The 12,481-nt window shown below is 43.8% G+C and overlaps 6 protein-coding genes across 7 annotated transcripts; 3 read left to right on the forward strand and 3 right to left on the reverse strand.

Annotated features, from left to right (window-relative positions):
- The first annotated feature begins 1,095 nt into the window (after positions 1-1,095).
- LOC115761602 lies at positions 1,096-4,089 on the forward strand. Its single transcript, XM_030703403.1, has 3 exons — positions 1,096-1,201; positions 2,824-2,870; positions 2,931-4,089. The coding sequence occupies exons 1-3, from the start codon at positions 1,168-1,170 to the stop codon at positions 4,065-4,067; spliced, it is 1,218 nt and encodes a 405-aa protein (XP_030559263.1). The 5' UTR covers positions 1,096-1,167; the 3' UTR covers positions 4,068-4,089.
- Position 4,090: 1 nt separating this feature from the next.
- On the reverse strand, positions 4,091-7,220 carry LOC115761601 (nucleolar complex protein 3 homolog). Its single transcript, XM_030703402.1, has 4 exons — positions 7,131-7,220; positions 5,450-7,068; positions 4,772-5,392; positions 4,091-4,704 (listed from the first exon to the last, which is right to left on the reverse strand). The coding sequence occupies exons 1-4, from the start codon at positions 7,137-7,139 to the stop codon at positions 4,476-4,478; spliced, it is 2,478 nt and encodes an 825-aa protein (XP_030559262.1). The 5' UTR covers positions 7,140-7,220; the 3' UTR covers positions 4,091-4,475.
- A 104-nt stretch (positions 7,221-7,324) lies between these two features.
- Positions 7,325-8,284, forward strand: LOC115761757 (G patch domain-containing protein 11). Its single transcript, XM_030703662.1, has 2 exons — positions 7,325-7,459; positions 7,515-8,284. The coding sequence occupies exons 1-2, from the start codon at positions 7,413-7,415 to the stop codon at positions 8,266-8,268; spliced, it is 801 nt and encodes a 266-aa protein (XP_030559522.1). The 5' UTR covers positions 7,325-7,412; the 3' UTR covers positions 8,269-8,284.
- A 118-nt stretch (positions 8,285-8,402) lies between these two features.
- On the reverse strand, positions 8,403-9,818 carry LOC115761756 (serine/threonine-protein kinase 16). Its single transcript, XM_030703661.1, has 4 exons — positions 9,634-9,818; positions 8,782-9,376; positions 8,593-8,727; positions 8,403-8,536 (listed from the first exon to the last, which is right to left on the reverse strand). Exons 1-4 carry the CDS (start codon positions 9,741-9,743, stop codon positions 8,420-8,422), a joined length of 957 nt encoding a protein of 318 aa, XP_030559521.1. The 5' UTR covers positions 9,744-9,818; the 3' UTR covers positions 8,403-8,419.
- A 68-nt stretch (positions 9,819-9,886) lies between these two features.
- On the forward strand, positions 9,887-10,844 carry LOC115761758 (DTW domain-containing protein 2). Its single transcript, XM_030703663.1, has 2 exons — positions 9,887-10,061; positions 10,113-10,844. Exons 1-2 carry the CDS (start codon positions 9,973-9,975, stop codon positions 10,819-10,821), a joined length of 798 nt encoding a protein of 265 aa, XP_030559523.1. The 5' UTR covers positions 9,887-9,972; the 3' UTR covers positions 10,822-10,844.
- A 28-nt stretch (positions 10,845-10,872) lies between these two features.
- On the reverse strand, positions 10,873-12,361 carry LOC115761759 (general odorant-binding protein 84a). Of its 2 annotated transcripts, none has more exons than XM_030703664.1 (4): positions 11,419-11,674; positions 11,298-11,359; positions 11,118-11,244; positions 10,873-11,047 (listed from the first exon to the last, which is right to left on the reverse strand). In XM_030703664.1, exons 1-4 carry the CDS (start codon positions 11,657-11,659, stop codon positions 10,953-10,955), a joined length of 525 nt encoding a protein of 174 aa, XP_030559524.1. In that variant the 5' UTR covers positions 11,660-11,674; the 3' UTR covers positions 10,873-10,952. The 2 variants fall into 2 exon arrangements, with proteins under 2 accessions (XP_030559524.1, XP_030559525.1); XM_030703665.1 differs by lacking the exon at positions 11,419-11,674 and adding an exon at positions 12,119-12,361 and having other exon boundaries at positions 10,882-11,047.
- Positions 12,362-12,481: the final 120 nt, after the last annotated feature.

Raw genomic sequence — 12,481 nt, forward strand, 5'->3', positions numbered from 1 at the left:
GAGCTAGAGTCACCAAACTTGACATGTAGCTTCTAAATTAGAATATATATATGCAGTTGATGTTGGAAGAAGAGGGTTCAGGGTATCCTCTAGTCGGGAGCTCCCGACTAGAACCTCTACTTGTTTTCTCATAAGTACTTAATTATTGGTGTGGCTGCTGAGAAGAGGCATAGCTAGTGGTGCGGTCTGTCGTGAGTTCGAGCCCTACCGGGGAAAGTATTATTTTTTTATTTTTTTGCTGGTGTGGCTTTTGAGTAGAGTAGACAGCAAATTTATTTGGAATAAGAGCGCAGGGTATTCGCTAGTCGGGAGCTCCCGACTAGAACCTCTTACTTGTTTTTGTTTTGATTTACCTCAATAATCATATCTGTTACCCGCCAACAGAATTTAGATAATTATATACAGGCAAAATAATTAATAGTTCAGTTAAAAAAGATTTTAGCAGCCTGCTAGGCATATTTTAGCCGCATAAAAAGATAATTCAACAAGCCATAGAATAAACAACCATCAACAATAAATCAATAAAAATCGGATACACATTAAATAACTCAACTTGGATAATCGAAAAACTCTGAACACAAATGCGATTGTCTTGGCCTGCCAGTTCCAAGTAAAGGTGCTGGCCAAGCGGGAAAGGTCAAATAGAACAAAAAGGCATAAAGCGCTCATGCAATCAGGCAAAAATTTAAATATTTTTGTAATTTTCTATTTTAAGCGAAAACAAAAAAAGAGAAGCAAATTGTCAATGGCTCAAGGGCGCAACGGAATCAGATTTCAATTGGATTGCACTTGAAGTGCAATACATATATAATTAAATTACGTATACGTAACGTAGCGAATTGTTACGTATACGTACGGGTGTACAACCATCTATGATAGCTGGGCAACAATGGTTAATTCAGTGTCATAAATCTGCTAAAGCGCAAGCACGAAACCAACTGACGAACTGTCAAACTGACATACTGTCGATCCACATAAACATAAATATCGCAAAGATGCCGCAACCGGGCTGCAGTCAGCTTAGAACATTTTCATCTATAAATGTCTCTTGCCGTTTGCATGTGGCGTGCAGTTGGTTCTGACGAGTAGTGCTGCTCACAGGCAAAAGGCCTTAAGGACTCGAAACTCGAAAACAACTAAAACTAAAAATTGTTTATTTATTTTGCCATGCTGGTACAACGTTACGCCGCCCTCTTGGCAGGTGAGTAAAGCCAAACACAGCTGCGGCTCAAGGTCGGTTTCGGCATGCGGAGCCGCAGCGCGTAACTCAACAGTGACCGGGTCGGTCTCATCATTATTAGCACTTCCTTTGGAGCTGTTGTTGCCAGTTGTTGTTGTTTTTGTTGTGGGCGTCTGTCTGTCTAAGTTTTTGCTGCCTTGCATATTTACGAGGCATGCGTCTTGTTTTTGGCCACAAGCGAACAGCAATCGCAATTCTTGGCAGCCCATTGATGTGGCAGTGCGTTGTTGTGCCACAGTGGCACGTGGAACATAAATCCCACACTTAATGTTAAGCAAACTAATTTGAATTGCCACATCAAATTAGCCTGTGTTATTTATATATGCTATTGAAAAAAGTAAAGTTTGACTCAAATCAACATTTTAATCAAATTAAAATGAAAAAAATTTAAGAAAATTCTATGTCAAATGAATGTTTCCAATCAATAAATTCAACACACCAACACAACCGACAACATTATTTTATTGAAAGTTGTGTTTATTCAATTTTAAATTTATTTATTTCAAAAGGGACTACCTGACACTTCCTTTAGCATTGTTTATTCAATTCATTAATCGATTGAAAACAATTTCGATTCAACTTCAAATCAAACAAGTAAGAGGTTTTAGTCGGGAGCTCCCGACTAGGGGATACCATGAACCCTCTTCTTCCAACATCAAATGCATATACATATATATTATATTTTAGAAGCTATATGTCAAGTTTGCTGACTCTAGTTCTTATTATTTACCAAAAAACAGAATATCGATATCGATTTTTATCGATTGCTTGGAAACGGAGTAAGTTATCGATTATCGGAAACAAACTCAATCTGCGCGGGAACTAGGAGCACCTACATCTAATAAATTTCAAGTCTCTAGCTTTTATAGGTTCTAAGATCCTTGCGTTCATACATACGGACGAACGGACGGACAGACAGACGGACATGGCTAGATTGACTCGGCTATTGGTGCTGATCATGAATATATATACTTTATGGGGTCGGAGATGCTTCCTTCTGCCTGTTACATACATTTGGCTTTCGCACAAATACAATATACCCTCATACCCATTTTTAATGGGTTCAGGGTATAAAAATAGTTAAACATATAATTTAACGCATTTAATTTTGTTTTTAAACAAAGCATTAAGTTGATTTTCCTAGTCAACCGAAATTGCATTATTTTCAGTACGTTTATTTAATTTAAAAGCCAACTTAATTGAACAAAATTTCTCTTCAGCCTTAAAACAAAATTAAAATATTAAAGTTAAAATAAATGGAATCGAATTCTATTTCACTCTCGCGGTTTTCAACTAATTTTTCGCTAATTCAACTTGCACCAGTGTGCAAGACACTTGAGTAGGAAACTGATAAATAAAGATCGCAATGTAGAACCGTCCGCATTTGCTATCAGTGGCAAGAATCGCATCTGGCATCGTACTTGGCCCTAAATTGAACATGGGCCGATCGCTGACGAAGCTGCGGCTCAGTTCATTTCGATTTGTTGCGTCGTCCGGGTCGAATCTCGGAGCGAATAGCCAAAATCTCCGCCAGATTTAACGCAATTAGAAAGCTTTAATGTTCTTGAATTCAATTGTTCCAGTTTTCCTGCTGCTCTGGTGCGGAAGTGGCGCCCAATTGCAGGTGCAGGTGAGTTGGGAATACCGTCGTAAAAGAAGACTTATAAAAATCCTTTCGCTTTCGCGTCAGGCACAAAGCGGCTATAACTATGTGCGTCCGGAGCTGGCCACCACGGCAGGCGGCGGAGCTATAGCGGGTCGTTTGCAACCTGGTGTATATCCCACGGGCACAGCTCTGCCCTTGACGCCTGCGCCGGTCACAGCCTATGGCGCCGGATTGTTTCCTTCGCCACCTGTGGGCTATACGCCCAGTGGACAGGCAACGACTGCTTTTGGAGCACCTGCCACAGCTGCCGTTGGCAGCGTCCCCAATCTGCCAAGACGCCCTAATGGCTCTGGTTTACAGAGCGCATCATCTGCAGGCCGCGGCGGTCCTTACGGCCCACAGCCGCAATATAGCAACACGGCCGTGGGATCGTCGGGTGCACGTGCGTCCCTTGCGGAGGATTACAACGACGGCGCCGATGGTGATTACTCAGCCATACCCGGTGAGCCCGGCGTGGACTATCCCGTATACGCCCAAGTGCCACGCACCAATTTCGACTGCTCACAACAACCACTTCCGGGCTACTATGCGGACATTGAAGCCCAGTGCCAGGTATTTCACATATGTGCACTCAATCGCACCTACTCCTTCCTGTGTCCCAATGGCACAGTGTTTAGCCAGGAGACGCTTGTCTGTGTGTGGTGGAATCAATATGACTGCGTCTCGGCGCCAAGTCTGTACGCCAACAATGCCTACATCTATGACTATAGTGGTACCAGCTCCAGCTCCAGTTCCAGCAATCTAAATCTGAATGCCAATGTATATCGAGGTGGTTCACAGCCTGTGAATACGGCCTACGGTGCAGTTGCTCCATCTACCTCTGCAGGCGGAGGGCTTCGCGCTACTGGTTCCCCACAGATTGCAGGATACAATGCACAACGTGGAGCCTATGCTCCACCCTCACCCACGCCCACACAAGCGCAATCTCTGTATGGTGCTGGCGCCATTATACGCCCGGCTGGTGTCTCGGGCACTGTGTCTGCTCCGGGTGCCAATCGCTTACCGCCAGCCACAGCTGCTGCTGGTCTGGCGGCCACAGCGGCGGGCTTACTGCCCGACAACGCTGTGGGCAGCTTTGCTCAACCTGTCGTTGCCGTTGGCAATCGAGAGTATCTGCCGCCGGCCACCGTTGGCCAACGCCAACAACGCACTCAAGCATAGGCGTAAAGACATCTCAGCATTTGTACCCGGTTAAATGGCAATAGACTCGATTGACACTAGGCTTAGCATATTTAGCATTTACATCCAGACACTTAGGAGCTCCTTACACAACTATTGTAGTTAAAACTTAATTCATATGTATTCAGTTCATATACTACATATAAATTGCATTTGTTTATTAGCATTTTCTTTAATATTTACAAGGGGAAACTTGAAACGTTAATTTAGTTCTTTAAATTTTAGATTAAAATGAACAGAATTAAGTAAACTACTGAAATTCTCAGTTTCAATGTTTTTGTAACAATTTCAAAGTTCTAAAACTAAAAAAAAGATATTTAATCCCTTAGAAAATAGTTCGTCTTGTTGCTGACAATTGGGCTCAAGGTTGTGGGCTCTTGAATTATAAATTTAGTGTTTACTAAGTTCACTAAGAAAATCTAATTGCAGCACTTTTTTGGACATGGTTCGTTTTTCCCTAGCGTCTTTTAACAACTTTCCATAGTGCTGTTTAAAATCTGAACGTAAATACATATGTCTGCCCCTTTTCAGCTTGGGTTCGCCTTGCCTGGGCAGAGGTATAGTGGGATTAAAAGCCATTTGCGTGCTGTCGTACTGTACAAAGAGTTCATGTGCATTGCTGGAGATGATAGACAGATACATTAACATACTTTTAAGCTATGTATATATAAGACTATATTACTCACAGTTTGCCTATATCTGTGGGCAGCGCACCCTCACCGGATGCAGGCACGCCATTGGCTATATGCGCAGCCATGCGACGCACCGTGGGATGATAATGCCGCGCCAGCAGCGAGAGCTCATAAAGCGAAGTGCTCGCCGCATTGCAGTACTCAGGATCATCCAGTTCAGGATCATAGCGACCGGAGCCAATAGTGGTGTCCGTATCGAGTAGCGCATCCAGCACCGAGGTCAGCTGGAATGTCTGCTTAATTGTGCCAAGCGTGGCCAATGTGCCATTGTGCAGCAAATGAAGACTGCCTGTAAGCAGACGCTTGACAAAGGCCATCAGCCGCTGTTGGCTCATGTTGCGCCGTCTCTTAACCAGCACCTCATCCAGTGTGCGTAGAATAATTGCAAAATCATCATGATTCTTGCCCGCCTGAACGACCAACATATTGCGATAGAAATGCTGATAAAAGCGTATGGGATCTATGTTTAAGACTTCACCCTGGCCAGAGAGAATAACAAAAATGGTTTGGATGCAGTGCAGCTGCTCGCGATAACCCAATTCCTGTTCCTCAAGTATGCGATTTAGTACATCTATGAGATCGGAAAAGAACTCCAGATTGATAACATGAGCGAATCTGTAAGTCAATATATAAGTTCGATTTTCTAATCGGGATGTCAATTGCAGTACTCACTCCGCCAGACCCTCCAATATCGCGCTAAGCACCCGCGACGTGGGATCATTCTTGAGCACACGGAAATATATAGTGAAGACCATTTTGATAATTTCCGTCAGTTTGTGGTGCTTGGTCTGCTTATTTTCTTCGGCGCGCGTCTCCTCTAGTTCTTTATTGACCTCGGTAAGTTTCTTGCGACGCTTGCGCTCCTTCTTGGACAAGCTAAGCAGACGCTGACGATGCGACTCCAACTTCTTTTGCTTCAGTTCATTTTCCTTTTCAGCATCCAGGTTGACATGCTTGATCTTAAGGCCCATCATGCACGTGATGCACTCGACATGTACGTTATTCTGCTTGGACTTGATCAGGTGATTGATGCGACGCACAATAAACAAAGTCATGTCCAGCCGCTTGTCGTTGCCGAACAAAGTGCGGAAGCAGTGATTGACTGCCAAACGCATCGTTCCATAGTTGCAGTTCAGCATATAGACCAGCAGCTGGGCAATGTTTTGGACGTAGTTGAAGTAGGGATGTGCTATTAGCAGATCGCACATGCATTGCACTGCTACAGTGGCCATTTTGATGGTTTGTGGTGTCTTTTGGCCACCACGTTTGTTCACCTGGGCCGTCAGCTGTTCCAGCTTCTGCAAAAACTTCTTGAACTGCTGCAGCAGCGCATTTTCAAAGGTAACACGATCTAGTGTGGCTTTGCGTACGGTTTGCATCTTGGTATCCACCTGACCAACACGATATTCGGGCAGAATGTCCTTAAATATTTCTGTGATCGAAATGATTGCCAGTTTGCGCACAGCGAGAAGATTGGGAATGCCAGTTTCTGCATTTATCTCATCCATGAGCTCATAGAGCGCATTAATGTTGCGCATTTTATCCTCTGGTCTCTCCAGGATACCAGAACAAATTATGCCTATGCGATATTTTTGACGCTCTATTTCCTGCTGTCGAGCAATTAGCAAATCTGTGGTCGATACCAGCTTCCGTTTGGGCACGGGTGCCTCATCATTGACTACATCATCGTCGCTGTCTTCAAATACAGCATCGCTGTCTTCCTCTTTGTCCTCTTCAGCGTCTACCTCTTCCTCTTCTACCTCTGGCTTGAGTTTTGGTTTCGGTACATAGTCAACTTCTGTGGTCCGCGTTATGATCTCACCATCGCGAGATTTAATGGGCAACAAGTTGACTTTTACCTTTTGAGCTGCCTGTTCTTTTTTGCTGGCTGTAGCGTAGGCCATTTCCAGACTCACAGACTGCTGCTGCTCCTCCAATGGCACTGCCTTTGCCTTGCGCTTGCGTTTGTTTGCCTGCAGCAGGGCCAAATCATCACCGTCCAACATGTCCGCAACGTTGTCCAGCAGCTGCTCCCCGCCAAGCTCATCTCCATCCTCATCAGCATCGAGTTCTCGGAGCCGTCCAAGCGACTGCTGCTTATTATGTTTCTTGCGCTGCGCCAGATTGTCACGCTTGTGCGCCTTTTGAGAGAAGATGTTTTGTCCATGTTCACGCTTCGAGCTTAACTGCTCGCGTTTCTGTTTTATTTTTTGTTGTTGCTGTTTGCTCAGCGGTGCCTTTTTTGATTTCAAGTGAGCGGCTCGCTTCACAGAACTGATTTTTACCTTCTTCTGCAAGTGTCAATTATATATAAAGTTACTTAGTATAAATTAGTACTTTATTTAACACTTACCGTACCCATTTTAATTAAATTTTATTAGTTAAAAGCGGTTCACAAAATTTAAAGCGAGCACATGGCATTTACAGTTGCCAATAGCGATGGGAATTAATCGTTGCATATTATCGATAGTACTAACTAATGAGTCTATCGAGTTTGTCACATATCGACTGCCGCCGTGCTATTACAGTTCAGTGTTAATCAGCTGTGCAGTGATGTTTGCATTTTACCACTAACCAAACAAACACCATATGTTGTTTAATTAATGATTTTACGAGACATACGTTTATTATCAGAATGTCGGACGAAGAAGAGGACTACATGTCCGACAAGTTCTTAGCGGGGTAAGTAAGTCATTAGACTACCATCTAGTTGGCTTTATTAATATATAAACTACAGTCTACAGGAAATACGCCCCAGCTTAGTAAATAATCGCGCCAAAAAACGTCAGATTCAAGTGCAAACAAAACAGGAAGAAAACAGCAAGCGACAACGCGAAGAAGCCAATGCCACCACAGTAGATAATAAGAGGCTGCAACAGTCTTTAAATAAGCCGCTCGCAGCGGATAACAAAGGCTTTCAGCTGTTGGCCAAAATGGGCTACAAGGCAGGCAGTGGCCTGGGTAAACAGGCAGATGCACGCATAGAGCCAATAGGCATTAGTATTAAAAATGATCGCGGTGGGCTGGGACGGGAGGCAGCGATTGCTGAGCTGGCTGCCAAGCGACAGGAGCTGCGGCGAGAGCATTTGCTGCGCAAAGCAGGCATTGGATCCGGCGAGGAAATCAGCACAGAGGAATATCGCCAGCGAGCTACACAAAAAGCCGAAGAACGCAAGCTGCACTACGATGTAAAGCGTTGTCAGCAAACGTGCGAGTCGCTGGATCTGGCAGCAGGCGTTACAGAACCAGATCTAGACTTTTTCTGGCCACCCAAACCCACAGAGCCAAGTGAAGAGACAGAAGCTGAGGCAGTAGTTGAAGCAGCAGGGCCAGTAGAGAAGGAGGAACAGTACAGTGCAGGCGAGCAGCTGGAGCTGCTGACCAGCTATCTGCGCACCTCCTACAAATTTTGTTATTGGTGTGGCACGCACTACGAAAGCGCCGATGATTTGGACAGCAACTGTCCCGGTTTGACACGCGATGAGCATTAGCATTGAAATTAGATCTTAATTAATCAGGTTAAGCGCTAGTTTCACAAAATACGTGCACATTTATATATTACAACAAATGATAGTCAAAAAACAGTTATATATAGCGGTGTACTATGATTGAGTCGGATTGAGGCGTATAATTGGAATGCGGCTACACGCGTCCTTCTAATTTCTGTATAAGATCGTGCGTCTGCTCGATGACGCTGTAGATAAATGGTCGCTCCATTGGATCGATGCGCAGCATGTACTTAATCAGTTCATGCATGTCCTGCGAAATAAAAAGTATTGAAGTAACGTTTACGTAACGTATACTGATTGAGTTACCTCTGTATAAATGGAATCCTCAGGAATGTTTACATTGCCGCTGAGCACGGCCAAGGCAACGCTATCGCCACGCTCATAGATGGGATCGAATGGGCTGTTAAAGTAGCACATGGCATACAGCACGCAGCCGAGACTCTGGAGAAAAGAAACAGTAAGCAAGTGCTAAAAAATGTATAATCAGTAACTTACCCAAATATCCGTGCGTTCGTCGATGGTGCAATACGTTTTCACGGTAAAAAGCTCGGGTGCTCGATAAACAATTGAGCTGCGCTCCTCAGCCTCGTCTTGCAGCCGTTGCGCATCTGATTGACCGCAAATTTGCAGGCGCGCTTCTGTCATGGAGCCGAGGTCCACAATGATGGGCTCAAAAGAGTCTGATAAGCATATGTTGGCAGTTTTCAAATCACGGTGCGCCAGCGGCACTGGCTTTGCCTCATGTATGGCCCGGAGACCTTCGCAAACGCCCAAAAAGATTTGCAATATCTGTGCCTCGGGCATATGATCCTGTTTCCGTGCGCGCAGCTGCAAGTGATCCGACAGCGAGCCATGCTTGTAGTAGGGCAACACAATGAACAAGGTGCTCGTCGTGTTTATCACAATGTCCGCCTGGCCTTGCAGCTCGTAGTCAACGACGCGTATGACATGCTCCGAATCGATTTTACGACAATTCTCGATTTCACGCAGGGCGATATTCTGATCCTCGATGCTGTGGCAAGTTATACGCTTTATCGCATAGCTGCGCCGCGTTGCCGCATTCACCGCAAGGTCAATCAAACTGAAGCCCCTGCAGCAGATAGTAGTGTAAACATTGAGATTAGATAGCAGTAGCTATGTAACAGGAATAATTGTACCCTTTGGGAGGGGACAACGAAATGGGCTAGAGATCTAGCGCAACTGCAACTGATAAGTATGACCTCTTGAAGTTATCAAGAACTAACTAATAAGTTTAGTACAGATTTGTTGCTGCTACAGGGTATCTAACAGTCAACAACTTTTCAAAACTGTCTGTAACGGGGCTTTTTATTTGTGGTTTTATTTTACCCTTGTGCCAGGCGTTCGCGTATTGTGTAGCGGGAGCCATTGATGTTAAGCTTTTCTTTGCTGCAAAAGCAGCCACGTTTTACAATCAGCGTCCATCCAATGCTGTGCATTTTACTTTCTCTTATTAATTATTTACAAGACGCACAAACCTCGAGCTTAAGAAACTACCTAAACAACAACAACTAACTAATGTCGTGCTGCACAGCTGTTGGCAAAGACAGGGCTGTTAACTGCAACACATGCCGCATGCCGATGTGGTGTTGCCACCTGGTGTAATATAATCAACTAACGTGAACTATATTTTTTGAAGCAATTTCAAACGCTTTTCTTTTTTAATTAATGATGATAACCACGGAAGACGCTTGGCAGGATCTCATTGGCATCAGCGCCGATCCGCCTGACAGGCGCGATAAATGCGAGCAATGCAAGTAAGTCAATAAAACATAAACAAACCCACTTTAATGCAAAGCCTTTCACAGACGACCCGTAGTTGTCTGCTGGTGCTCCGCATTACCTCAGCCGCCCCTTGCGGTGGCCTCGCAAATTGTGATACTGCAACATCCCGCTGAGGAGAAGCGTTCGCTGCGCACAGCTCTTATGCTGCAGCTGGGGCTAAAACCTGGAAAATGTGTGGTCTACAAGGGCAAGCGATTTCCCAATGCTCGCCACCCAGCTGAGCTGCAGCGTGTGCTTGATTCGCCACAGACGCTACTCCTGTATCCTAGTAAAGATTCAGTGCCATTGGAGCAGATCGATCGAAGCGCGGGACCGTATACTCTCGTGCTCATTGACGGCACTTGGCCACAAGCGAAGGCTATCTATGCCAGCAGTCCGGCACTGCATCGCTTGCGCCAAATCAAACTAATTGCGGTGGGCATTAGCGATTACATTATACGTACACAACCCACTGAGGGATGCTTAAGTACACTGGAAACGGCGGCGCAGTGTCTGGCAGTGCTGGAATCGCAGCCTGAGCTGCGCCAAGTGCTGGTGCGACCGTTGCATGCACTATGCAAATACCAGCTCGATAATGGCGCCGTGGAGCACCAGTCAAAGGAGTTCCTGATGAAAACCAATCAATATCCCAAACCTATTGGCAAGAGGCTAAGTCGCTTATTGAACTACAGTAATACAGTTTGCGGCAGTGCCAGCCCTCTAGAAAAACAGGCGGTTAAGCAAAAGTCTTGATGAACGATCCACAATATGGTTCATGCTCTGTGCGGGAACGTGCTTTTATTTTTAATATATACTATAAACTATTTGTAATTTATATACACAATAATATTTGCATATATGTGTTTCCAAGTGATTTTTGGAATTTAGACCATGGGTGTGTTCCTGGCATCTGTTAAAGCACGCATCATAGCACACTGTGCAATTGCATAGGACCTAACACAAGCATTTTGTTCATCCACTGCAATAATTATAAATTAAGAGTTAATGTATTGTATGTATTGCATAATTTTGCTAATTGCTCTACTCACTGCCCTGGGATTCACAAAACTCTATGGAATCACCCGTTGCTGGCCACATATATTTGCGCACCACATCCGGATTCAGCTTGAAGTTTTCTATTAAGCCAGCTTTTTCGAAGAAGCAGCGAAAGTAGCACTAGAACATATTCAATGAAAAGTATTTCTTCAGTTTTGGAGTCAGTCACATACCATGCTGGTCATATCCTTTTCATCGAATAGCTTGCCCGTGGTATTGAACTGCAGCACATTCGCTGGAATGATAAAATGTATAGAAGCATAGAAATATTTAATTTGTCCTCACAGGACTCACACATGGGCGTAACAAAACTAGCATTACAGACATGCATAATCTCGTCAAAATCAATATAACCCGCTTCTCTAGGCGCTTGAGTTGTGGTCGATATGTCATCCACATCGCCATCGAAGCTATCGTAATTTATTATAAATATATCGCCATTGTCCCGGGCGCGATCGCTGAAAGCACTAATAAGCCCGTGACTCATGCCCAGCACGGTCAACAGAGCAACAGAAATTTGAATTTTTATAAACATTTTCGCAACGGTAAACCGACTTTAATGGAGGTTACGAGTTCGAAACCCATTTTATATGAAATATCGAGAGTCAATTAGCTAAACAAATTGTTCCAGTGACTTTTACACTACACGCAATATACAGTTTCATTAGGTGAATAATATTAACGGAAATGGCGTGATAACAAATTGGCTAATATTATAATAACTTTGACACAATAGTTATAAACGTTTGGTTTTGGTTGAACAACCTATAATAGAACAGTCCTCTGAATAAATTTACAATTTATAATACAAATAAATAGGTTGGCCAATTTTGGTTAACTTTTCATTATTAGTGAGTGCAACTTGTATGTTAATAAATTAAAATAAATAGTTCTTTTCGGGCTATATTATGAATGAAGTTCAATTCAAAGTGCGATTTTACGGTACGCTACATTATTTATGTTTATACTCGATTCTTCTCCTTAATTCACTTACCATATGGTAGTAAGAACTCCTTGGCACAGGCCGTCCTAACCTCAAGGAAATGCGCATGAAATGCGCGCTGCACTTCCGGACTATCCGGTTCCGGTTGTAGATCCTGAGCGCGCAACTCAATTAAAAATAAGCCGAACATTAACAGAATTCGAAGCAAATGGAGCCGTGACATCTTTACTATAGCCCAAGACTTAACTGTTTAACAATCTAGAGAACCGTTTAGCTTTTATAGAACGAATCAAACTGAGTAAACTATAGATCGATTTGAATTAAAAAACGTTTAACTAAATAGTTGCAGTTTAATCGAACAATAAATACATGCGACAGCAATATTCTCATTCATATAATACAAAACTAATAATA

The sequence above is a fragment of the Drosophila novamexicana genome, unplaced genomic scaffold (assembly GCF_003285875.2).
Source record: "Drosophila novamexicana strain 15010-1031.04,08,12 unplaced genomic scaffold, DnovRS2.1 tig00000485-arrow-pilon, whole genome shotgun sequence".
In the NCBI taxonomy this organism is placed as follows: Eukaryota; Metazoa; Arthropoda; class Insecta; order Diptera; family Drosophilidae; genus Drosophila; species Drosophila novamexicana.

Excerpts from the sequence above, each read along its gene's own strand:
- LOC115761601 (XM_030703402.1), bottom strand. Across the intron at positions 5,393-5,449 it reads ATATTGGAGGGTCTGGCGGA|ATTCGCTCATGTTATCAATC; the intron begins GTGAGTACTGCA and ends ATTGACTTACAG. Across the intron at positions 4,705-4,771 it reads CCCACAGATATAGGCAAACT|CAATGCACATGAACTCTTTG; the intron begins GTGAGTAATATA and ends TATCATCTCCAG.
- LOC115761758 (XM_030703663.1), top strand. The coding sequence starts at position 9,973 with ATGATGATAACCACGGAAGACGCTTGGCAGGATCTCATTGGCATCAGC. Across the intron at positions 10,062-10,112 it reads GATAAATGCGAGCAATGCAA|ACGACCCGTAGTTGTCTGCT; the intron begins GTAAGTCAATAA and ends AGCCTTTCACAG.
- LOC115761759 (XM_030703664.1), bottom strand. The coding sequence starts at position 11,659 with ATGTTTATAAAAATTCAAATTTCTGTTGCTCTGTTGACCGTGCTGGGC. Across the intron at positions 11,245-11,297 it reads AAAAGGATATGACCAGCATG|TGCTACTTTCGCTGCTTCTT; the intron begins GTATGTGACTGA and ends AATATGTTCTAG. Across the intron at positions 11,048-11,117 it reads GTTTTGTGAATCCCAGGGCA|TGGATGAACAAAATGCTTGT; the intron begins GTGAGTAGAGCA and ends TAATTATTGCAG.
- LOC115761757 (XM_030703662.1), top strand. The coding sequence starts at position 7,413 with ATGTCGGACGAAGAAGAGGACTACATGTCCGACAAGTTCTTAGCGGG. Across the intron at positions 7,460-7,514 it reads TCCGACAAGTTCTTAGCGGG|TCTACAGGAAATACGCCCCA; the intron begins GTAAGTAAGTCA and ends TATAAACTACAG.
- LOC115761602 (XM_030703403.1), top strand. The coding sequence starts at position 1,168 with ATGCTGGTACAACGTTACGCCGCCCTCTTGGCAG. Across the intron at positions 1,202-2,823 it reads TTACGCCGCCCTCTTGGCAG|TTTTCCTGCTGCTCTGGTGC; the intron begins GTGAGTAAAGCC and ends CAATTGTTCCAG. Across the intron at positions 2,871-2,930 it reads GCGCCCAATTGCAGGTGCAG|GCACAAAGCGGCTATAACTA; the intron begins GTGAGTTGGGAA and ends CTTTCGCGTCAG.
- LOC115761756 (XM_030703661.1), bottom strand. The coding sequence starts at position 9,743 with ATGCACAGCATTGGATGGACGCTGATTGTAAAACGTGGCTGCTTTTGC. Across the intron at positions 9,377-9,633 it reads CGCGAACGCCTGGCACAAGG|GGGCTTCAGTTTGATTGACC; the intron begins GTAAAATAAAAC and ends TATCTGCTGCAG. Across the intron at positions 8,537-8,592 it reads AGGATTCCATTTATACAGAG|GACATGCATGAACTGATTAA; the intron begins GTAACTCAATCA and ends TTTATTTCGCAG.